Raw genomic sequence first — 24,757 nt, 5'->3', positions numbered from 1 at the left:
CTTTATTTATTGCATTTTGTTAATCATCTGTACTTAAGTTAATTCGAACTGTTTTTTTTTTTTTTTTCCCTCAGTCGCCATCGCGGTTCCTCTGTTTACCTTTGAACTTTGGCGCCAAAATCTGATGGTTTTTGCTTTGTATCTTGACATTTCCTTGCCTCGGGGGATTTATCAAGGCCAAGGTGACTCGTAGATCTGCAGTGTTAAAAATGAGAGTACGAAGGTCTGGACATCCCCTCCCCCATGACGATAATTTGGGATGCCTGTGGTAATGATGGGACGCTTGTGGCCTCTCCATATCATTGCTGGCTACACTTGGTAATATGGGACGCAGGCTGAATGACATCCAGCATTTGCAGGTGTTTCATAAATGACCGTCAAAACTCAGGGGCTTGTCCTTACCTTCATACTTTCTGTTTTAATAGTACGACCTTTAGAGAGAGTTTGTATTGTGCGGACTCTTGGATTTATATAACATCTTAACACGTTGTACATACACATTTTCCTGAATTTAACATTTTAACATCAGTACACTCACATTTTCCTGAATGTGAAATATCAACATCTTGTAGACCAACTCCTTCTTGGATTTAACATTTCATCATCTGGTACATTCACAGTTTCCTACATTTAACACTTTGACACAGTACCCTCACATTTTCCCCTAATATATATATATATATATATATATATATATATATATATATATATATATATATATATATATATATATATATATATAATGTCGGGTACACACCTTTACATGGATTTAACAGTTTAACACTATGTTCACATTTTCATAGATTTAACATGGTAGCATCTACAACATTCACATTACCCTAAATTCAACAATCCAACTTCTGGTGCTCTGACATTTTCCAAGCCCTTCTTTTCATCCCAAACCACCTCCCAGCTTATACTCAAGTACCTCGTCTCTCTAGTGTAAGTATTTTCTGTTTCATCTACCCACCATATACAGTACACTTCTTCCTCGTACTCCTACCGTATACTCTTGCCTCCCACCTCATATTTCTACCATATACTCATCCACCTCTCCCTGTCACCTCGTCCTTAAACCACACAATAGGCCGCCTCATTCTCCCACCATATACTCTTCCACCTCATCCCACCACCGTATACTTATCCTCCTCATCCTTCCATCTTAACCGTCCACCATATCAAACATATCCCAGACTTACCCAACCCAACCTTATCTAACAAAATCATACCAGCCCAACGTAACTATAACCTATAGACCATAGCCTTATTTCACCAAACCAAACTTAACTGACCATAAGCCTAATCTACACTTACTTCGCTAAATTTAACTTATCCAAAACATACCTCACCTCACCTAGCTCGGCCTAAACCCAGGCAAGCCTAACATAACTTCATCTAATCCAACCCAAGACTAAATCAACCCAGCCCAACCAGCCAACCAGCCAACCTTGGACTTTATGTAATAAAATCCAAGTTAGTCTAGTCCATCCTAGGTTAACCGTCCTGTCTAATTTAGCCCGTCTTACCCTAACTAATGTAAGCCAACTCAATCGTACCTAACTCAGCTTATCCCAGCCTTACTTCGGTCAGGCGCAGTCATAACCAGATCACAGCTCTCTCTCTCTCTCTCTCTCTCTCTCTCTCTCTCTCTCTCTCTCTCTCTCACACACACACACACACACACACACACACACACACACACACACACACACACACAGGTCACAGCCTTGCCCTTAGATCGGACTATATGAGCTCTCAGCTCTCTTCCGGGAGGGTAAAAGCTGACGATCACGACCATCAAGTGATTCTGACCGACCCGGTGAATTACACACAGGTAAGTACGAAACTTCTCAGATCCAAGCGTCCTTTCAAGTCCAAACACCCACTCTAACTCCGCCCTTGCACTTCATCCATTGGGATGACCTTTTTGCATTATTGCTGACGATATTATTCATCTTTGGATAGACTTTGAACTTGAGGGGTTCATTATAGAATTAATAAACCCCTTTCGTACGAGAGGTCTTTCCAGAGTTGAATATAATCCTCTGGTAGCAATAAGAATGAAATGAAATTCAGAGGGTTATATTCTTGGCGCCAGAGTGACTCAAGGGTAGACAGATCCCGGACCAAACACACCATCTTCAGAATGTGTAAGTTTCCCCGCCTTTTGCCTTCCCCTTTCCTCTGTCCATAGATCCGTAGGTGGTAAGCGTTCACCCTACTGTCGCCACACTTGGAAGGAACATTGGTTTAGATGGACTTTAGACTTTTGTTACTGTTTTGGGAGATACGTATGCGAGGTGACTGTCGGAGAATGAGGTGTAAGTCAGCCATTCTTTTTACTGGGAGTTCATTTACTTCATTTTTTTCAAGGGCATCGATTTCAATTTGTTCTAGATTTCGATTGCAGTTCTTGGAGGTATGCAATGTGATTATTAAAGGAAGAGGCAAAAATGGTTAGTTTTATTTTTTCTTTTTCTTTTTTTAAGTTATGCTATTATTATGAACCAAGAAATTTATGGGGGCATGGCATAATAATCGATAACCAGTGTAACCAATAAATTGATATTTGAGGTATAAAGTGTATGATAACCAAGATTGTCACAAATTTGTCTCATTTACACGAGAACTCACTCTTATGAATGGAACTATATATTAGTTATAGCAGCGTTAGTTAAAACATCATCAGGGACAGTAAATAAAACACTTTCCTTTATAATAAGACCTCGAGCTCCAGTTATATGAATATTTTTCCAGTTTCTCCAGGTATAATCCAAGCTGCTGTATCCTGATAATATTATTTGCCATCAGTTTTGTGGAAACATCCACGTATTCCTCAAATATAGCCAAGTAGTTAACACTTAGTTATTCCAAATTTGCCTTCATTTATTGCTATATCCAGTTGTGTTAATTTCTTCCTTGCTCCCCGAAATCGTTCCTGTTAACCCGAATTTTACCTCTTGTTAATTAAAACTCCCCCATTTATGCCACAAAATATCTCGAATTATTCTAAAACAATATGAAAGTCAATATAAAAATCTCATAATATATATAACGGCAGCTGATACTGTCCTATTCTAAAAGTATCTTCAGTTACCTAAGTAATGTGGGGGAAGGTAGCAGGAAGCAGAGTTCGGGCGTGGTAATGTTAAGCACATCTACGGTCACTTGGCTGTCGCAACTCAGATTTGTTTTTACAGGAAGAACTACACACACAGGAAGATTTTTATACTCTTCTTCCCGTGTCTTCCTGCAAAAACAAATGATGGTAACGACAGGGAACTGACCATAAGTATGTGTATCTCAGCCCAGAGCTCCACTGGAATTGTGCTGGTAGATGACGGTGGTGCTACAAACTAAATAAGTATATAACTAAAGAGAATATGTAAATGAATACATAAAAGGGTTACTCGAACTTGAAAAAGATCCCTAACCATTTTCTCCTCGGTTAATAGCCTAGAATAGTTAGACTGGGGGGACAGTTTGACTGTAGTAACCACGGAGACTCATTTCTCCCATATAACTAAGACATCGAATTTCCTGTAACCATGACAATAACTCTCAAGCTGTGCATTGGCCCACTTCCGTCAGGTGGAGACAATATTACATCACACTGGCTGTTGCATTTGTGGGGAAGGCTGTAGGTATTTCTTAGGCTGTGGAAAAATGTGGTCATAGGTCATAGATTTAACAGCGGAAGTTAGAAAATCTGTTGATAGTCTGTATATTATATATATATATATATATATATATATATATATATATATATATATATATATATATATATATATATATATATATATATATATATATAAGCAGGGGTGGCTGAGACTTGTGATTGAGAGGACGTAGTCAGCATAATGTGTAGGTGTGTTATCTCGGGTTCCTGTGTCTCGATCTCGGCATTATAAAATAATTTGGCGTTAGATGGAACAGAGTACTGGAGCTGTCTCGACCAAGGTTTACCGGGTCTAAACCATGCATTAAAATAATGAGTTAATTGCACCAGTATTAACACTCGGGTTGCTAGGGCATTCAGTTTAGTACAGTCGTCTGGGTGTAGTAGGAACACAATGATAGAGTTGTGTTGATCATGAGAGGGTTAACTGATATGCAAGAAAGTTACCGGGAGCAGAAAAGCAATGATAGCACCCTTGTAAAAAGAGAAGGTCAGAGTAAAGGGAAGAATCATTGTGGGATAGGTTTGTTATAGCATGTCAAGGAGGTGTATGGAAAAATGATAAGAGTTGAAGAGCAGGGAAAGTCAGAGATGATAGGAGTTGAATAGACAAGATACATACAGCTAGTGATAGTAATGTATGACAAAAATTATATATTGTTTGTTTTATTCATTGATTTGAAGAACGCTTATTACTGGATGGAATAGAAGATCCACCTTACAAGGAAATGTTAGACAGGGACGTGTTATGTCATCCTGGCTGCTAAATTTACATATGTGAAGAGAATATTTGAAAGCGTGGACAGGAAGTAGCCAACCGTATAGGAAATAAACTAGAATTAGAAGGTAAGACAGAGAAACTTTAAACCCTCTTATGGTCAACACAACTTTTGTACTGAATTTCAACTAACACCAGACGATTTTGTTCAGCAGAGAGTAAGTCAAAGGAGCGAATGTTTGGATTGTCACCGTTAACACTCACATGGTCACAACGGCCCAGGTATTTACTCCAGCCAACGCCAGCCAGTTTCTTCGGCTGAGAGTCAACCATACAAGCCTTAGAATATTTACATTTCTCTGTGAATAGTCGGTTAGTTTTCACCTGACGGAAGTTGGTTGCATGATACTCACTGAGTTTTGGTTATGAAGTATAAGTCTCTGTGATTGCTTGTCCGATCCACCCACCCGCCACTCTACACTTAACAATCACCCGAGAGGAAAGGGGCAGGTTAGAACAAACGCGGTACATCGATATGATTTTTCTGGCGTAGAGATCTCAGAAGGTGGTGAGTTAGATTGAAAGGGTATACACGAGAAACTAAAGGTCAGTGTAAATAAAACCTAAATTAAGGCGTTTGAAAGAAAAGATTATGTGAAAAATTTTAGTACTCGGTGTAGGATATAGTGGGAAATTAGATAATGTGTACAGTAGAGAGGTTTACATCAGGGAGGCGAGATTGTTAAGGATGTTTTTTAATTATGATAAATGGGGGCTCCAGTTATGTAACACCTCCAGTTACTACCAAAATCTCCACTTATTCTAGAACTTAACCTCTCCTTTTTTTTTTTTTTTTTATAACTTTTCCATCTACTCCAGATTATAATCATATCTCAGTTTACGTAAGAAATAGCTAAACAGCAGTTTATAAAAAAGTACCCACCTTATATAATAGCACCTTGTAGTTATAGCCAAAGTATTTCCAATTCCATGAGTAATGCCTCACTCTTTACAGAAAACGTATCGAATTAGTGTTACAAAAAGAATATATGTATTAAAAAAAAAAAAATCGGCGACAGTAGGCTGAACCTTTACGTACTAGGCTGTTGTCTGCTCAACTTTGAAGAGGCTCTATAATGATAACACAGAAGTGGAATTAAATTATATAGAGTCTTATAGGTCATGCACACACCCTCCACCCTCTGTCCTGATGGCCCTGTTGCTGCAGTGTTGCATGGTAAAGTGTTTGTTGCATGTTGAAGCCTTACCAAAATATTCCAGCAAGTAACCTGTTTGAATCTGATAGATAATTTTTTGACAGCATCTTTTTATCATATAGAAATAAAGTTCATTACCTTGACTCCTCAACTGCGATGACGTGTTATAATATTATTGTTGCTATCTCCAGACGATTTTATACAGCTCAGGAGAGACTTTTCGAAACGGGGGGACGTTGGATATATCCTTCACTTACCCCATCGCTACTACAGGGCTTTCCTCAGCTGAATCAAATCATCTGGTAGCAGCAAAAATATTAAATAAAATTACATCACCACGTCGAAGAAGTTAATTTATATTTATTTATCCATATCTTTCTTCTTGGATTGTATATAACAATTTTTTTTTTTTCAGTCAACATTTTTTTTTTTTTTAGATTCATACAAAATTTCATTAATAGTTATTTACATATTTTCTAAGTATTTTGAAATGCGAGCAAACTTTAGGTATGAATTTTTAAGGACGTTGAAAAAAGCGTTTATAATGTGGTCACTGTCTTATATATCTGACATTTTTGAGATCTGTAGATAAACGGAATCTTTGCAAATTTTTTTTTTTTTTAATCCTTGTAAATTCTACTTATTCTTTTTCAAATTTATTCTTTGGAAATCAATAGAAAATGTTTATAGTAGCCCTTAAACTTAATGTTTTTATGTATGTATCATCACAATAAGCTGACATATCTCCACGTATTTTTTTTATAATGGAGAAAATTAAAGACCATATCTTTTTATTTCACTTATCTCCAAATTTAACCCGTACAGAGTTTAACCCACATTTTTTTTTTTAGCTAATCCTGTAATATTATGTTAACGCCTTTTGAGCTGCCTGGAACATTTTGGTAAGGTTAACGTTTCCCTAAGGTTGACTTTTTGCACCTTTTGTCACACCCTGTACATTTTGTAGTCACGAGCAGTTTTTGATCCCCCTGTAGCTTTTTTGAAATGGGGATTTTTTGAATTTATTAATATATCTTTTTGATGATCCTGAATTTTCAAGTTTTCTGAGATTTTGGAGTTTGCTGGTAATTAAAAGTTGCTGAAGTTTTTTCTCGTTTCTTTGGGCAGTGTTTATCGCTCATTTTCTCTCTCTCTCTCTCTCTCTCTCTCTCTCTCTCTCTCTCTCTCTCTCAGTATTAGCTTGTTTTGCCATCACCTCTCTCTCTCTCTCTCTCTCTCTCTCTCTCTCTCAATTAAACTCCCCATCAACCATTGCATTTAAATCACCGTATCTAATCATAAACTACCAAATATTCCCGCTTATAAAAAAAAAAAAAAATCCTTCTGCTTCTCAGTCTATAAATTTTTGAAGACTGAACAGTTTTTTTTTTTTTTTTTTTTTTTTTTGGCAACCTGAATGTTAAGTTTACAGAACTGATCGATGTACAAGCATCTGAAATGTGCATCGTCTCCGTAGGTATCGTCTTTTGTCAGTACTTTCACCAGTGTTTCAAAGTGTATCGTAATTTATGTTAGTGTGATATGGCCGGATTTAAGTGCGTGCCTTGTATATAGTTAAGTGAAGCCACAGAGTAAAAATAATTAAAATACGAGGAACTGCATGACACAACTATGGCAGTTAATTCCGTACAAAACAAAATTACAGATACGGAAATTCACTCCTGGAAAAATTAACACGGGGTTAAATTATAAAGCTTGGGCTGTAAATATATCTTTCGTAAACTAATGTGCAGTGTGAATTTAAATCCAGAACACAGGTAAAAACTGTTCCATTCACTAATGAAAAATTAATTTATCAAGTACATTAAATATAAAGAGGTGAAAATTGCAAGTTAATCCTCTTATCAAGTGTCCTTGTCCAAAACATCTGAGACCTCATGCTTTCACAAAATACATTCAGTGTGTTGTCCCTCAGCTGCTGTACATTTCTGTACATTGATGGGGAAGTAATTCTGAACCCTCCGAGAAAAGTGATTGGATTTTATAAGACAACAACAGCAGCAGTAATAATAATAATAATAATAATAATAATAATTACTATTATTATTATTATTATTATTATTATACAGCAGCAGTAATAGTAATAATATTAATAATTATTATTATTTTTATAATTATAATAATGATGATGATGATTTTGCCTGTTTTCTAATTTCAAACTCACCCTGGATCTAGAATATAAATAAGATTCTATTGTTTGTATAAAAAAAAAAAAAAAACTGGTGGAAGTACATTTTTCAAATTGATGCCTAACGTTCCGCAAGTCCACATATAAAAAAGGTATATACTGTTACTGTTGTCTCTGAGTATCCTAACCAAGAACGGTATTAAACTTTCCATCTGCCCACTGTAAACGGTAATGAGAGAGAATCAGTTGTGCTGTATAACGTCAGTAATTAGTAAGTCCCTGTAAAGACAAGTGTAAATAGTAGTGCCCTGTTATGACAAGTGTAAGTAGTAGTATCCTATGTATGTCCTGTCATCCCTCCCTGTCCTCAGTAGTCTGTGTTATCCTTGCCCCCATGTCCTTGCACAATTCAGTTATCAGAGTATATTAAAAAACACCACTATTGAAAGTTATCTATCTTAAATTTGCTGTTGAATTTCATATACAACGTAAAGTACTAAACGAAAATTTTATGGGAACTGTAATGTGCTTAACGTAAAGTGTTGTTGTCGTGTGTTTGAACGTTTCCAGACCCCACTGTAATTGAGGTAAATTTGACAAAACACTGGAACGTTAACGACTTGATTAACTAGGCCTGTTTCACTAATTGCATAGGCCTTACAAGTATATACATATTAGATTTGTAAATATGGCAATGCAGTAGTAGCGTATAGGCCTTACCCTTGTGATTTTTCCCTTTCATGTGAGATGAGGTGCTGTTACAAACGGTGCTTGGACGACTCGAGCTCAAGTCAACTTCAACATGTCAGCACAAACGTTAACAAACCCCAGTGCATACCGAAATGGGCATTCTCCCACAGAGGATGATTACAGTTTACTTGGTTATATTTATTCTATGCTTATTTTTACACGATTAAATAATACTTTTGTCTTAGGACGGATGTCAGGTATAGTATGATTTATTTGTAGTTCGCTCGGGTTTGTTTTCGCTGTAGCTGGCATTCACTTCTTTGTCCCCGCTCGACTCGTTCAGCATTATTTACAAACTAGTCCATAGATTTAACTCATAAGGCTCACACAGTCACCGTAGTTTGTCCTTGTCATAGATTAATAAAAACTGCCGCGAGTGTATCGTTCTGTGCATGTCGTTTGCATTATGCTTGAGGTATAAAAAAGATCAGATGTTTGGGAAATAGAGATTACTGTACAGTATTTGGAAAGAGAAATACTTGACTGATATTTGCATCACTTCAGCACCAGTCTCATGCCTTTTAATCTATCCAGTGTATGTTTTTGGTGACTAATGGTTCCATGTACTTAAAATTTGCCACATGGGCAGACTCCCTGTCTGTACCAAGTTTTTTTTTTTTTTTTACCTCCATGATTTAACCACTTTCTTTCGATGCTACCAGTGAATGAGACGAAATTGAGTTATAGAAAACAGTTGCGTATAACATGTCCGCTTGGGTGAATAGGTTCCGGAGGCAAGAAGAACCGTCAAAAGGAGAGGCGACTCATGAAGGGTTTCAACCTTGGCGTCACCTCCCTGGGCTCACACTTCAGCATCGCCACCGCCACTGTCCTACCCACCACCGCTGAGGTAAGCGAGTAAAAGTAATCCAAAATCACTTGCCGAAATTAACATTAAACAGCTTATACCTTATAGGATCTAGTTTCGAAAGAAAACAGTGAACCGCTTGTAGGACTGATAGTTCCAAATATTTTGGAATATTGTTGACATAATTTAACATTAATTTCGACGCTTATGCTTTGTTGTTTATGGTATAAATTTGCTGGCCAAAAGTCTAGAATTATTTGGAAACATTGCATTTGTCTTATGATATTATTACTTGTATGATGCCAATGCTTTACAAAACTAAAAACGTCATATATTCTTATATACAGTACGCACACACACACACACACACACAAATATATATATATATATATATATATATATATATATATATATATATATATATATATATATATATACACACACACACACACACACACACACATTATATATATGTATATATATATATATATATATTACACACACACACACACACATATATATATATATATATATATATATATATATAATGTAATGTGTGTGTAGCATCCTTGCTGACAGTGAAACTTGTCTTAAATGTAGATATTGCAGGTCATTCCCTGACCGCAAGCTGAAGACTGCTTAAATAATTTTTAAACCAAAATTTAGTTAAAGGGAAATTTCAACGCTGAAACAACTTTGATGTTGATGTTTGGGTTAATACTGAAGGATTTCTTACATAACAACATTTAAACATTGCTGTGCCACGAGCACAGAGAAAGTGACGTTTGCAATATAATGATGATGATGACGATTCCTCTCTCCTTCATCCTGTCTCCAGCCGTCCTGCTTCGAGACTTCTGAAGGGGTACTCACTGTTCACTGCATTTGTTTGTGGGTTTGTTTGCTTGCTTCCTTGCTTGCATGTACCCAGATAGCTCAAACAGTGCCAGGAGGATGAAATTTAGACAGTAGTGATCAAGTGCCTTCACAAAAGCATAGTTTATTGAGATTTTATATTTTAGAGTAAGAGTTGCTTAAAAACCCCGCGTAGAATAATTCAGGTGAACTGAATTGAAATCCCACCACATTGAGTCAAAATTTGTGTAATTATTCAGATGACTGGTGTAAAAAATTCAGTGAAATTGCAAATTGTGGTCGAAAGTCAAAGTAAAACATATAACAAGATCATAAACCCGTCTTTTGTGTGGATATAAATATGTTAGGTGGTGAGCGTTATATTTGTTGGTCTGATGCAAAAAATGATTATATTCCATAGTTAAAAGTGTATATTGTGTGCGTTGGATTTTACACATTGACTGCAATGATTTTTACGAATAAAGTTGCTTTTATTAACATATCATACCTAAGAATGTCTCTAGCAACAAATTATTGAAGTTTTTATGTTACTATAATAAAAGGGTGTATTACGCTTCATTGTAACAACTTTTGCAGTGATGGATACTCTCATCATTGTAGCCTATTACAGTACATCTTTTCTCTCTTAAGTACCCATATAACCCAAGGAGACTTGTTGTTACTCATAAAGATGTGATGATTGTGTAAGGTCAGTTAAAACTGTCTTTTTTAAATAATCATCCAATGTGAAGTTACCTAAAATTGCTATATATATAAGTAGGCAAATGACAGAAAAATCCTAGTCCAGGAGGCAGATTATAAATCAGCATTAACTAACAGGGAAACCACCTCAGCTCAGCACACTGGCCATTTGATTTAAAACTAACAACATGTAGTGATGACTGTGAGGTTCTTTCTTAACAAAAAATCGCTTCTTTGCAAATAATATTAATATTTATTCACTCTCAGATTGAAGAATGGTAAGTAATTCCTTGTAAATACCACGAACACAGCACTTCCTTTACTAGAATAGTATTTTTTTTAAAAACAACTTGTTGTGCTCCATACACACTGCCATTCATGAGTGTCATTTGTTAAACAGATGTAATGAATGTGGTGTAAACTTAACCGATTCCCAAGTTCATCGGATACAGAGCACTCATTGTGTCTGTAGGTGGCTAGCATTATCCTCCGTGTCCTTTCCCTTTTGGCTTCATGTTTGGAAAGCTGGGTTCTGCTGCAATTCCAGCGCTTTAGACAGCCTATAATTAACGCCTTAGTGGAGTGGATGCTTGCATTTACAGTGGACTTTTAATAAATTGAATAGAAGATCCTTCATTCGAAGAATTCTTTCACTGATTTAGCTAGAAATGCAAACCGTACTGTTACAAAAATATATTTTTGAGGACAAAAGTTAATATAGATACAGCGTATTATTTTATTTCTTAATAAAGCTGACTGGCATGAAAACATTGTATTTCAGTAAAGTTTTGTCCTTAAAGAACATTTCTGGAGATAAAAATATGATCTTGAGTTCCATGTAGGATCAAATACTCGAAATTCATCGCATTTCTTCTTGCCAAGTGAAAATCAAATTACTTTTCCTTAGCCATCCACAGAAGATTAAATTTACTAATTAGCAACTCTCATTCGAAAACCCAAATCATCTGTATGACGCCAAATGAGCCGATATCAAGTATTGAGATACCATGTCCAAGAGCAACATTAACAGTACTCATACTGCAACGCCGTACACCATTTAACATCTGTGAATACTACTGTTTCACTTTTGATTTACATGCTTTGTGATATACTGTAGCTACCCAGGCAGAAATAAAAAAGAAAAAATAAAACGTCACATGACCTTTTTAATGTATTTTGGATAACTTTGGCATATTATTTAACACATTTTAGTTCTGTTGAATTCTTCTGTTTCAGTACGATTTACACTGACGTGCACAAGCTGCTGAACTAAGAATTCCATACATGAAATCATCTCCGTAATTTACCTATAAAAGGTGTACAGTATACATAACAGTACTGTTTTATTCCCGCCACTCGCTGATATGGGGCTGAAAGGCACAAGGTGACAGTGCGAACACTAACAGAGCTAATTGGTGTCTCATACTGTGCTGTATCTCGGACATTTGTGGATGTTAGTCTGTATGGGGCTTTTTTGCATCTACTGGCTTGCCTTCCTGCTCGTGTCACTGGCACTGGCACTCACCACACCATGTGACTGCTACTCCGTACGTTGCTAGGCTGGAGAGTCCTCATTCTCAGTGGTATGCAGGCCGGAGTGTTGGGTGGCCTGGTGGTGGTGATGGCCTTCTACACCACTCTCGACATCTCGGTCTCCACTTACATAATGATAATAGCCTTCTATAATCCTGGCTCTGGTAATGAATTCCCAAGCTGCCCGACTTGAAAGCAGGACTATGGTGCAATTTCCAGTCTCTCTCTCTCTCTCTCTCTCTCTCTCTCTCTCATCGTCTTGAAAGCGATTCATCCTCCAGTCGTGGTTGCAGTCAAGAGATATTTTCCTCACCCCTCAGTCTTTCTTCTTGACGATGAAGAGAAGGGGCAGTAACGCGAGGCAGGCTAATAAAAGGCCAATAAGGCGGGAGATGAAACAGTTATTATTGTGGATAAATATGAACATAAGAAACTCACTTGACCAGTTACTCTTTTTTGTCAAATTTTGCTAAATGAATGCATGACTGAGTGGTTATACATTATATTTAAATGTTATGCTCCACAAATATATACATGCACAACAATGCACAATAATACTATCACAGAATATAAGATGAAACAATTTTTCATTGTTTATCACTGTCTGGCAACCTCATCTAAGGTGTGTCCACTCCGTGACGGTGTGCGCGAGCTGGAGACAAATTTGCCCTTGTATGACATGACCTGGTAATCTTATTGGCCTTGGGCTAGTAGTTAACCGCCGTCCTGCACGAGGCAGCCGCTGGGCACTGGCGAATTGTGGCTGTGGGAACTGTGTGGACCTGCCCTGTCCTATCCCACCGTGTCCACACTACCACATTAGGTTCCCCAAGATGACTTCACTGAAAGTCTTCACACAAGAGCACTGTATTTCTCACAGCGTTTTTTAATGCAAGCGGTGTAAGATGGCAAGCTTTTAAGCGTGAGAATTGTCCAAACCCTATAGCGTAGATGATGCTTGAAGGTGGAGTGGAGTGTATCGGATGTCAGTGAGTGGGGTGGTCGTCAGATGGTGCCGGCAGGGGACAGGTGTGTCAACACTGGCAGTGGGGTAAATCATTGTTCCTGCTGCTTGAGTCTTGTACCTCACGCAGCCTGTGATAACACATTGTGCATGCCAGCCACTTGACCATTTTAATTATACGGCTTGATGTACCGCCCGCCATAGAGGTTTATGGCAAAACTTCACGTAATGGGTGCATATATGTGCACACTGTACATCTGACTGCCTCTGCTAAAAAAAAACCTCTACAGCATAACCTGGCCTCCTAAATGCACTCTGTGGCTTGACACACCGTAGTGGCCACCCAGCACTACAGTATGATGACTGCCGATATTTCCAATGACTGGAATGTGGCTGATCTTGTGAAATTAATGATCCCCAGTTCAGTTATATTAACAGGTCCTGTGACAGCATATTGATAAGCGTACCTTATCCAAGAAACACACCTGCACACTTTCTTATAATAACCAACACATACCACTGGCGGAGAGGAAAGAGTAGGCAGTGTCAGTGACGTCTGTAAAATAATTAACGGCATTACAGTAAATGCTTATTATTAACCTTTAGGATAATTCAGACAACACATCTGAGTACTTGCTCTGGAATGTAAACACTGTGGAGCGACGGGTCATGTAAATGGGGAGCCGCGTTCAGTGGCGGATCAGTACATCGTATTTATTGAGGTTGGAAGAAACTGTGAGCCAGTTTATAACTCCAGTGCCATGGCCTCACTCTAATATTTTTTGCTGGAGAACTTTGGCATCCCAATGGATAATGAACACGGAACGAGGCATTTTATGAAATTCCGAAAGTTATATTGCACTACCAGAATTTCACTAGTCACCTAGTAATAACATTACGATTTCATATAAATGATATAATTATTGATTATCGTACTTTGCACAGTCATGTTGTTAGTGAGTATAGGCCTTACTGACAATTACAGCAGCGGAACCTCTTTGTTGCTGCACTGATGTACAGACGTAAAAAATTATCCATTGTGGTGTTTGTGAACCTGTGCTTGTGAATCACTGTCAGGGAACTGAGCCCAACTTCTTGCACACAAGGGGGATCTGACACAGTTCTCTATTAATTCGAAGCCTCTCTCACAAGGGAAACGATAACTACTCACGCAAGAGATAATAATTTATGATTAGAACATTTCGTAAATTATTGAATACATGTATCTTTAGAATCAGCATGAGTTTTCGGAGTTCCATTTCGCTAAAAGACAGAAGAAAGTAAACAACAAATTATGGAGGACTTACAGTACAGTAACATTTAGCCCTGGGCTTACTCTCTATACAAATTTGAACAATATAATCTAGGTGGGGGCGCTCACCATCGACTCACTCGATGTAGTGCTGCTTTGGGTGTCTGCCCTTTCCTCTTTTCCTTCGATCCTCTTCCAGGGCTTACTCAGTATACAAATTTTAACAATATAATCTAGGTGGGGGCGCTTGTGGTAGGTGGGGACGCTCACCATCAACTCACTCGATGTAGTTCTGCTTTGGGTGTCTGCCCTTTCGTCTCTTCCTTCCATCCTCTTCTGTCTTTCTTTCCTTCATTCTTTCCTCTTCCTTCTGTCAGCGAGTGGCTTTACACTTCCTCTTTTGTCTTTCTTTCCTTCATTCTTTCCTCTTCCTTCTGCCTATGGGTGATTCTACAATGAGTGACAAGCCAAATGGTTTCCTGTACACCAGGAAACCATTTACTACGCTGGATGGTAACCATATAACCAAATTATGACGCCTGGTGGTTGAGTGGGTAACTAAGGCGCTCCAATCGGATTGAGCCTGTGTAGGTTTATATCCAAGGGAGTGATTGGGGTTTATTGTTCATATAATGCCACTCAGGGATGAGTGAGGGTGGTCACTCTCATCTTAAATGTCAGGACCAACTTGCCTAGACCCGGGCACCTACGCTTTTCATGGGACAACATAGGATTGGATGATGGATAATCTAAAGAACCGTGACGCTAAACATTTAACTTAAAGTTCATCCTGACCCGGAGCTTATTACTACATACTGTACTTAGATTCTTGTGAAATATACAGAAAGTTTATTGTTTCCATTCCTAGAACTTTTACCGATGGTAAGCAGGCACGGAAAAAATAAATCATCATCGGTTGCATGAAATGATATTTACTAATTGGATTAATGGGTTATGAGAGGAACCGATAAAATTATAGTACACAACATCACATTCTGCCCTAAATTTTATATATGAAACCAGGATTAACTGCATGACATTATACCTGTATTAATGTTCACTGGCAAAGGACTGTGTCTGTCATTCATCAGTGTACTGCTATAGTTATTTAAACCTGACACACCAAGTCCCTGATCGCCTTGTGATGCATAATATGACTAAGGTTGGGAGAGTCTGGAGAATATACTAATGACCATGGCGGGATTTGAAACTGTTTTGGGCGGAGGGTTAGTGAGTGAGGTCAGCGGAATGTTCAGTAAACGTCATCAGTGTCATTCCTCTTGAATATCTCGTTGTTTTAAATTTATGCTGGGTAAAGTGATGAGTGCCACTGCTTAAAGTATGTACGGTAATATGAGTATATAAATGGTCAGAGAACTCTTGAGCTGGAGCCTCAGTTAACAATTCACGAATTTTAGGTTTTTTACATGAACAGTCGCATAACATCAGGGGAGTGGATGTTGGAGCCCCATCATCCCCTTAGATTCGCCACTGCACGTGACCCCCGTCCCCCTCCATCCCCCCCCCTCCCGTATTCTTTCCCCTTGTGTGACACCGCCTTTAGCTCCATCAGTACGAGAGGCGCATCCAAAGCTGGTGTTAATGATTTGACGAAAGTCATAACTGAATAGTCTTGTCTGGGACTAGTATATGATGCTTTCGTGATCACCGGAGGTGATTTCTTAACTTCTTGAGTAAAAGAGGCGCTTTAAAGCAGAGTGAGGCAGGATGTATGTACAGTCGGCATCAGAAGTCCTGCCCTACCTCCTCCTTTTCTCCCCACGCACTTTGAAAATCAGTGTGGTGAATTCGCAGCAACCGACACTGATGACTTCATTTGGCTGGAGATCAGTGTAAAAAGCTTCGTTTGCTGCAAGTCAGCCACACTGATTTTCAAAGTCCTTGGAGAGAAAATTGGCAGAGATTATAGGACTTTTCATGCCGACTGTAGCCTACGTGACAAGAATATGACAGAGAAGACGTCTCATGCTCCAGAAGTTAAGGCATTGTCACACGAGTGCTTTTCCTGGCAGTTTGTGCCCTGTAGCTCGAACTTTTTAATATCTCCGTCTCGACTGTTTTAAACGAAGTGTGACAGGGGCCGAGTGACACGTTACCACGCCGGCAGCCAGTCAGGGCTCGTTCACACGATGAGTGTCGGAGCGTGTTTTCAGAGCATGATAGCAGACCATGCTCAGTCAGCTATCGTGTAAGCTGCAGTGCTGAACCACGAACCCTTCTAAGTCAGTAACATGAAAGATCATAGTATTTGCATGGCCATGTATGTGGGTTATAACACCACACAGACACTTTACTTAAAAGCAACGATGGACGTTGCACCGTCGCCCACACCTCCCACCAGTGACCCTTGGAAGTCAAAGTCATCAGCTGAGTGAACTGACATGAATGGTGCTGTTAACTGAACTTTATGCGGACCAGCCATGACAGTGGCACATCATTAAAAATTCATATTCATATAGAAACAAAAGTCTATGGGAAACAGTACAGTTATATGAAATAAGTATACCCGATATGCACACCTGATACTGTAAGGAAGAAAGTATACATATTACGCAGTCTGTACAGACGCTGCAACTGATAGCCGCATCGAAGAGTTCCGTGTAAACACACGGTCTGCTATATAGTAGTCAGTTTTTTGCTCCGTCCCCACGCTTTGCCACTGGTACAACATGTGCTCTACCACCGTTCTTCGTAACTGATCGAGTAAACGATTCCTAATGGACAAGGGATATAATTAGTGTGGAGGTATAATGATGTATCAGCAAGCCACCGATGGAGAAAAATGTTTGTGGTGTGCCCGGACTTTGGTGCCCTACCCTTAGTACCTACGACTCATGTTCACACTGATATCAGACCAGTCTCGTAGTAAAAGTTAATGCAAGAAATATTTATGTAGAAAAAATAAGTCTTTACATATAATATGCGTAATTCAGAAACAGTTTCGTTACCCCCTCAACCTGTTGACGCATTTTCGTAAACTTTGGCTAATGCCAGATAATTTCATTCATTTTAGGCGAACGTCCTTTGGCTGAAGGGATTAAGAGTGTGATTGACCAGTGCTGCGTGAAAACTGCACCTGTGATGGTGTGTGCTGCACCAATCATTGGTGATGGCACACAACTTACTAAACACCCACTGAGCCAGAGTTCAGTGTTTTTTAACCACCACAGTGGCCAAGATAGTAAAATCAAGGCCGTCTGAATGGCCTTGAAACCGTCACAGGTGCCACTGTCACAAGTGACAGTAATTACTGCCGAGTTCCAGCTGCTGGGCAGAAGTTGCCAGAAATACGAATCACGTGACTGTATAAAACCTACCATCCTACCCCTACTTTCAGAGTTATTTACTTCTTTATTGTGCTCCCGCTACTGCACCTTGTCCCTCCAAAAATATCAAGTTTTTCGGCGTTGATATTTCCCTATAACATGACATGCATTGTGGCAATATTCTACTGCTTTGATAATCCTAGAAAGTTTTAGGAAAAAAATAACTGTACCTACTGTGTATGGAGTTATTTCTGATTCAGTGTGGCAGTCCCTCACGCCTATACAATATCTAGAGTGTTTAGTGTCACTGGGTCGTAATCTCGTTGGCTTTGGAGGCTCCCTAGTACTTCTTCCTTAAGTCAACCCCTAAAGTTCGCTGACGCCTTTTTTGTCGTTCTATATGTCTTTGAATGATTGTATTCTGCTTAGGAGAGACATTTCGAACTGGAGGGGTTTCATGTAGCATTCTTTAACCCCTTCATAACGAGGGGCCTTTCCTAAGTTGAATTAAATCGTTTGTACGAAACAAAAGCAAGAGAAAACATTCTCAAATGGATTAATTTTGCATAAAGCAGTTATATTTCTTCGTACTCTGAAGCCTGTATATATATATATATATATATATATATATATATATCAGGAGTGTACGGGCGCGGGCCTTAGGCGTTTAAAGCCAGAATACCAGTCGCATTTCCGTAAGTGGTATTATGTGAACATTAAACACCCAAAGACAGTTTGGATATACATTTTTTGTGGATCATATCCGGTTGGACAGCTAACATATAAGAGACCATCAACCATCTAGTTGTAATATGCAAGGCAACTGGCTGAGGAAGAGGTGTTAGAGAGAGCCTGCTTAGCCGACGAGCATACATCCTCCTGCAGCCATTCATGTGCTCACACAGTCTATACTTTTTCGTATATACTGGCATTCCTGCATCCCAGCTCAGCTCAGAATTCAGCTTGTTACTCGGGCCTGGATTCACAAACACACACGTATGATTAGTTCCTTGTCGTTACTTAAATTTTCGTTCGCAGAAAGTATACTGTAAGACATAAGGAAATTTCTGCACTCTCTTTCCCTCACCTTCCTGCAGTAATAAGTGAATAAATAATAAAAATAAAAAACTAGTTAAATTAAATAACAAAAATCATAACTTTCCTCCCGTAACCAATTATTATTCAAAAATTTCAGGATGTATGGTGAGATTCTACCCTATCCTTGTCCATCCTGCAAAAAAAAAAAGAAAAAAAAAATTCATAGTTACGACAGGGCTGTGTTGGTCAGTGTGTTTGTGAATGAGGTTCTTGATGTTAGTGTGTATTGGTATAGTTCTTTCACCTTAGCTTGGCCCAGATTTTCGTTCTTCTGTAGCTTAATTCACGTAGCCCCGTGCAAGAAAAAGTCAATACTACAGCTGAACATCATTTCCATAGTACTTGTATGTATAACCTAGCACCATAGACTAGTGTTAATCTGTTGTTGCAGTTCGGCATGCATGGTAGAGTTGGCAATTTAAAGCCAAGTTAAAGTGAAGTGAGTATAGTAATACACCTACCATGGAGTAGAATATATCAGCAAAATATATATATAAGGTCATGTATTCAGATATGCTTGTTTTTTTAATGTATTTTGATCACTATATACTTATGGAAAAAAAAATCTTCAGCTATAGAATACAGTGTAGGTGTGTGTGATAGTATTTGAATATTATGTAGCTCCTTTAGCTTCCTTTCGGTATGTGAACTATAACCCACTGAGCCCGGGGATGTCTTTTTTTTTTTTTTTTTTTTTTTTTTTACTGTATTCTTGCCATTGCCTGACAGTTTTATTTGGCCTGGGACAGACACCTTGAACTGGAGGGGTTAGATACATATAGCTTTAATAAACCACTCCAGTACAAGCGGCCCTTCCTTAAGTTGAATTAAATAGTTTGGTTGCAGCAAGAATACATAAAAAATATAAAATGAAATAAAAATAAAAGTACGTCACCCGGAGCCAGGGGTCTAAAAATATTCTTTCAGCCTGCCGCCATACCCATTACTTTGTTTACTAAAATGATGCCAAACACGTATTTTCCTTTCAGAATAACCACCTCCCATATTAGGCATTGTAAGTAGCGCGCCATTCGATTCCCCCCTCTCTCTATATATATATTTCAAAGTTATATGGCAAGTTTTTTCAAACAGTCCCCATGTGTACTTCGTTTTTTTTTTTTTTTTTTTTTTTTACGCTCGTTGTTTCTTGTTCTTATTTTTTTTTTCTCTCTCTCTTTCTGAGCCTTTTGTTTTGCCCGCAAGATTGCGAGGTTGTAAGTTAATGACTGCCTAAAGTGGATTTTATTTTACCTCGTGTTGTTATTTGTTGACCTAAAGTTACTGAATGTCCCTAAAAATATTTGTCGTCACTTAATTATTAAGATATTACATTAATAAAGAGGCTAAAAGTTGGCCCTAAAAATTTCTAATTGTGCCTTAAAATCTTGATTTACTTAATTCATGGTAATAATTGAAGTCTAAACTCATCACTTTAACCTTTGGTGTTTTTGCTCTGATAATTATTTAACATGATCAAAATCAATTACTTTGAATTTATTTGTGTACCAGAAGATTGTGAGTGTTTATAAATATAATACGGATGTACTCTGAATGGCCTGTTTAACCTGAAACTCTAATTAGCTGTCCAGAGCCGATGGCTGATCATTTTTAAAACATGATTCATTATGAGAACAGATTCTTCTTCACTCAGACTGTTATTTGTGTATCCGAAATAATGTTTGCCTACCCAATTTATTCAGTACCTAAAATTGACGTCTAATTCCGAGTATTGATAGCTCGCCCGAAATTGATGAGAGTTAGCCGAGAATGTTGACTGTTTGCCTGGAGCTGCTTTGGTGAGTGTTGTCTGTGTGTGGTGTGGGACTGGAATGACTGCCCTGATGATAATACCCCTAATACTGAGTTGACCCTTGCCCCTCACCCCACGCCCTGATTGCACTCTTTGCCCACACTCCCTTTAAAATTACCCTGGGGAGGAGTTTGACTTGTAGGGGCTATTATTGCTGGCAAGGGTAGGACAGGGCGAGGAAGATTACATTGGGCGTGATGGCATAAGCTAAGTTAGGTCAGATTAGGTTTCGGATGATAGTTTAGTTTAGGTTAGATTAGATTAGATTAGATTAGATTAGATTAGCTTAATTTAGCTTAGCCTGACTTAAGTGTGGTGTGAAAGATAGATTAAGTTTGGTAGGGTTAAGTTTGGATTGGTATGATAGTTTACGTATGTTAGTCAGTTGGGTAAGACTACTAAGCTAGGTTTGTGGGTGACGCATTGGCATAGGTTCGGGCACGATTGAGTGTTAGTCTGGGATAGGACAGAAAAAGATAGATTAGGTTAGTGTAGGACAAGAGCAGTTAGTATGGGATAGATAGGTTAGATTAAGTAATGTAGTACTCATTAATGTTATGATTTTACTGTAGATAATTGTTATGAAGTTATTATAAGTACCAGTAATTCAGTGTTATTAAGTGCTTGTAGAGAAAATCCAGTGTGTATTGAACTTATTTTAGAGGTAATTCAATATTGTTCATTTGAAACCAGTCACAATTCAGTAGTAAAACAAAATTCAATGAATGCTTATGAAAAGCTTCTCACCAATGGATGTCGTTTTAATAAGGTCTAGTAAATTTACCTGTAGTTTTATATTATATGCAGTGAATCACTGAATCAGCTGTGGTTCTTACTTCTAGATTCCTGATATTGGTTTGTATATTTTACATGCTGTTAGTCAGATTAGTTTAAGCAGTCACTGGGTCAGGTATGTAAGAATGAACTCGATGAACCTATGGCAAGGCACTGGATTGCTTGTCGTTCTCATTTGTTCGTCTCATTTCATATTTTATTTAAAGGTCATATTCGGCTGTTAGTTCAGGTCAGGTCAGATTAAAGGAGGTCATGTTGGACTATGACAAGTGAGATAGGTCATCGTGTTTTATGGATTATATCTCAAATAGTTCACTCTTTTTCGTATGCTTCTTTATTTGTTTGCCTCCATCAAGTAAACCCTCCCCTCACTTCTCAAACAGCAAGCAAAATAATCTCCCTCCCCCCCCTCCCCTCAGTGTACCTGTTGTTTCTGTTTGCTGTGGCTAAGAGACTAAGTGGGCCTGAAATATGAAGGAATATTATCTCATATATTAAGCTAGATTATTGATTCCGTGTTCATGACACATAGTTTGGCTTTTTTTTTTTTTCGGAATGAGGGCGAATGACCCTTTTTTGAGTGCCCCTCTTTGACAGCCACTTGACCTTTCTTTGACATCCAACAGGTAGTGGAGGCGGCTGTCAAACGGTCTCCCCAGAACAAATTGGCAAGATTGGCAAGACTGGCGGAAGCAAGATTAGGCAAGCCGACCAACAAGAAACGCTGGGGGACTCTAGTGGAGGCGGCCAAGAATGCCAAAGTAAAAAAGCTGCTCTCCCGATCAAGATCAGATGAATCCCTAAGTTCCGACCCGGGGAATGAAGCGACAGGGGGGGACTCCGAGGATAATAATAGGAGAGAACCATCCCTTGCTTCCTCCCCCATCCAGTCCCTCCCGACCATCCCTAAAAGCATAATGAGAGACGAGGAGAGGTTATGTGAGGGTGTGCAAGCTAAGCGGGGAGAGAGAGGAGAGACTATGCACTTAGACGCATCAGCTCTGGTGGACAAGCGACAGCCTAAGAATTCTGTGAGCTTCGACCAAGGCGGCGGAGCTCAGAGCATCAGAGAGGAGAGCTCCACCCCTTCCTCAACCGAAACTGAACCTCCCCCTCCCTACCCACAGTGGACCCGCCCCTCCTCCGTCACCTCATCCCTCACCCAGCCGGCCCCTACCTCCCCCTCCTCCGGTAGTGGCTCCCTCCCGCCCCTACCCCCCAGCGAGTCATCGGAGCCGTTAGTGAGCGGGCGACCGGCTAACGGATCGGTGCAACCGCCACACCTTCCCGGAATACAACCGGTTAACCGCCATATGGCCGGCGGGTGGCTCTGATCCCCCGCCCACACCCGCAAATCACCCTCCCCACCCATGGTGAGCCCACAGGTGCACTTCCTTCGATCTCCCTCTTCTTTCCAACATACACCTGTCCATCTCTTCATCATGAGCATCATGGCCCTATTCACCACAATTAAATTGGGTGGGTAACATACAGAAAACAGGTGGAAAGTGGATGTCTAGTTATCTGCTGGTATTATTAGCAGTCATAACAGGGTAAGAATTAATGCTATGACGAATGGAAGTTGAAGAATAAAAAATTCAACAAATAGACATGGATGGATGAAATATGTATCGATATGCACATAGCAATAACTGCACTTTTTTTCTAGTTGACGGAATTGCTGTCCCACAGGAATTTGTGACAAAAAAATAAAAAAAAAGTCAAATAGCTTTTGTCTGAAGTGGAGACGAGAATGTTGTAAAAGTGAATGAGGAATGACTCCATGGATATATGGCCCATTTCAGTGAACACTTTGTTGACTTCTTCTAACAAGAATTTCGATTTTGGATCCCGCTCACCCCATATTTCTGCGGGAAGTAGGGTAAGAATTCTGATGATTAATTAATTTGATGATTAATTAAATTAATCAATTTTGTGTTATGGTTAGGTAAATAGAAATTGTTTACACATGTAGGTGCGCCATGAAGATGTTCGCAATAATTGCTTAAAATATCGAGTCACCGCCTAAAACAGTCGAGCTTTAAGCATACGATACGAATCAAATATTCATTTCTGCCTCCCTTTACTAGGTTTCATGTTAACACAAAAATATTACCAGTAGCAGTTTGCTAGACTGATAATGATTACCACGTTGTCTGCTGTCATCTTCCCATAGTACTGCTGTTGTAACTTCTTTCATACAATGACAGTTACATAATTAAGAGCCTCGTAGCGACAGGGTTAAGTATTGTAATTAATCAGTAGGTCCTTTACTGGTTAACTCCTTCACGAGGGGACGTTACCAGTAAAAAAAAAAAAAAAAAAAAGTAAAAAGAAGAGTATTGTTATGGTAATAATAGACGTCCATGTACAGCAATGTTTAGCCCCCATTTCCCTCTTTTTTTTTTTTTTTTTTTTTTTTTTTTTTTTTTTTTGATGTCTAAAACAGAAAAATTTAAATAATGCTACAACTTAACCACCCATACCAAAACTGATGGTTCTCTTGACCCACAGCCCGATAACCTGACCTATCTAAACCGCTTAATCCAATCTAACCAAATTTAACCTAATCTAACCTAACCTAATCTAACTTCAAGTTCAATAAAACCTAACCAGTTTATTTCTCTCCCCCGCAGCCCTAATCACCTGTGGCAGCGGCTGCATATGTCATGAACATCTGTACATACTCGACCTCATCCCATCCACACCGGCTCCCACCATCACAGCAAAGAAAACGGGATGCGTAGGCTTTCAGTTTTGCGTTCTCCAGCTTTATGAATGTTTTAAGGTTTTTCCAAGTGCTATTAAGATACACAAACTGAGAAAACTATCCAAAACTATCCTGCTATCCGCAAGAACTGGATGGTTAAGCTATTAATGGATATCCGAAGACTGAGTGATAGCATAGAATAGTGAAGTTTTTTAAGGTTATAATTTTCAGATTTACAGACGGACTCTTTGTGAATTGTTAAAAAATAATAATGTTTGCAATTTTAATTCATATTATCTAGGAGAAATATATATATACGAAATTATGAAACTTGATAGAGTGGATAAGGTTATTTATTGCTGAAAGTGGGGAAGAATGTTGATATATACAGTTAGCTGAAATATGAAGTAACGATTATAGTTTGTAATTG

At 38.7% G+C, this 24,757-nt stretch overlaps 1 protein-coding gene across 1 annotated transcript in view; it reads left to right on the top strand.

Moving 5' to 3' along the window:
• The window catches only part of LOC145401902 (transient receptor potential-gamma protein-like), a 151,296-nt gene extending 128,345 nt beyond the window's left edge, over positions 1-22,951 (top strand). The window contains exons 17-18 of the mRNA XM_080274008.1: positions 9,239-9,363; positions 22,244-22,951. Coding sequence (XP_080130134.1) covers positions 9,239-9,363; positions 22,244-22,951 — 833 coding nt within the window. The remainder of the gene's footprint in view (positions 1-9,238; positions 9,364-22,243) is intronic.
• Positions 22,952-24,757: the final 1,806 nt, after the last annotated feature.

This window comes from Coenobita brevimanus, chromosome 57 (genome assembly GCF_032717465.1).
Source record: "Coenobita brevimanus isolate Jiangsu-jjx chromosome 57, ASM3271746v2, whole genome shotgun sequence".
In the NCBI taxonomy this organism is placed as follows: Eukaryota; Metazoa; Arthropoda; class Malacostraca; order Decapoda; family Coenobitidae; genus Coenobita; species Coenobita brevimanus.
The sequence above is the reverse complement of the archived record's forward strand: the minus strand, read 5'-3'. Positions and strand labels throughout refer to the sequence as shown.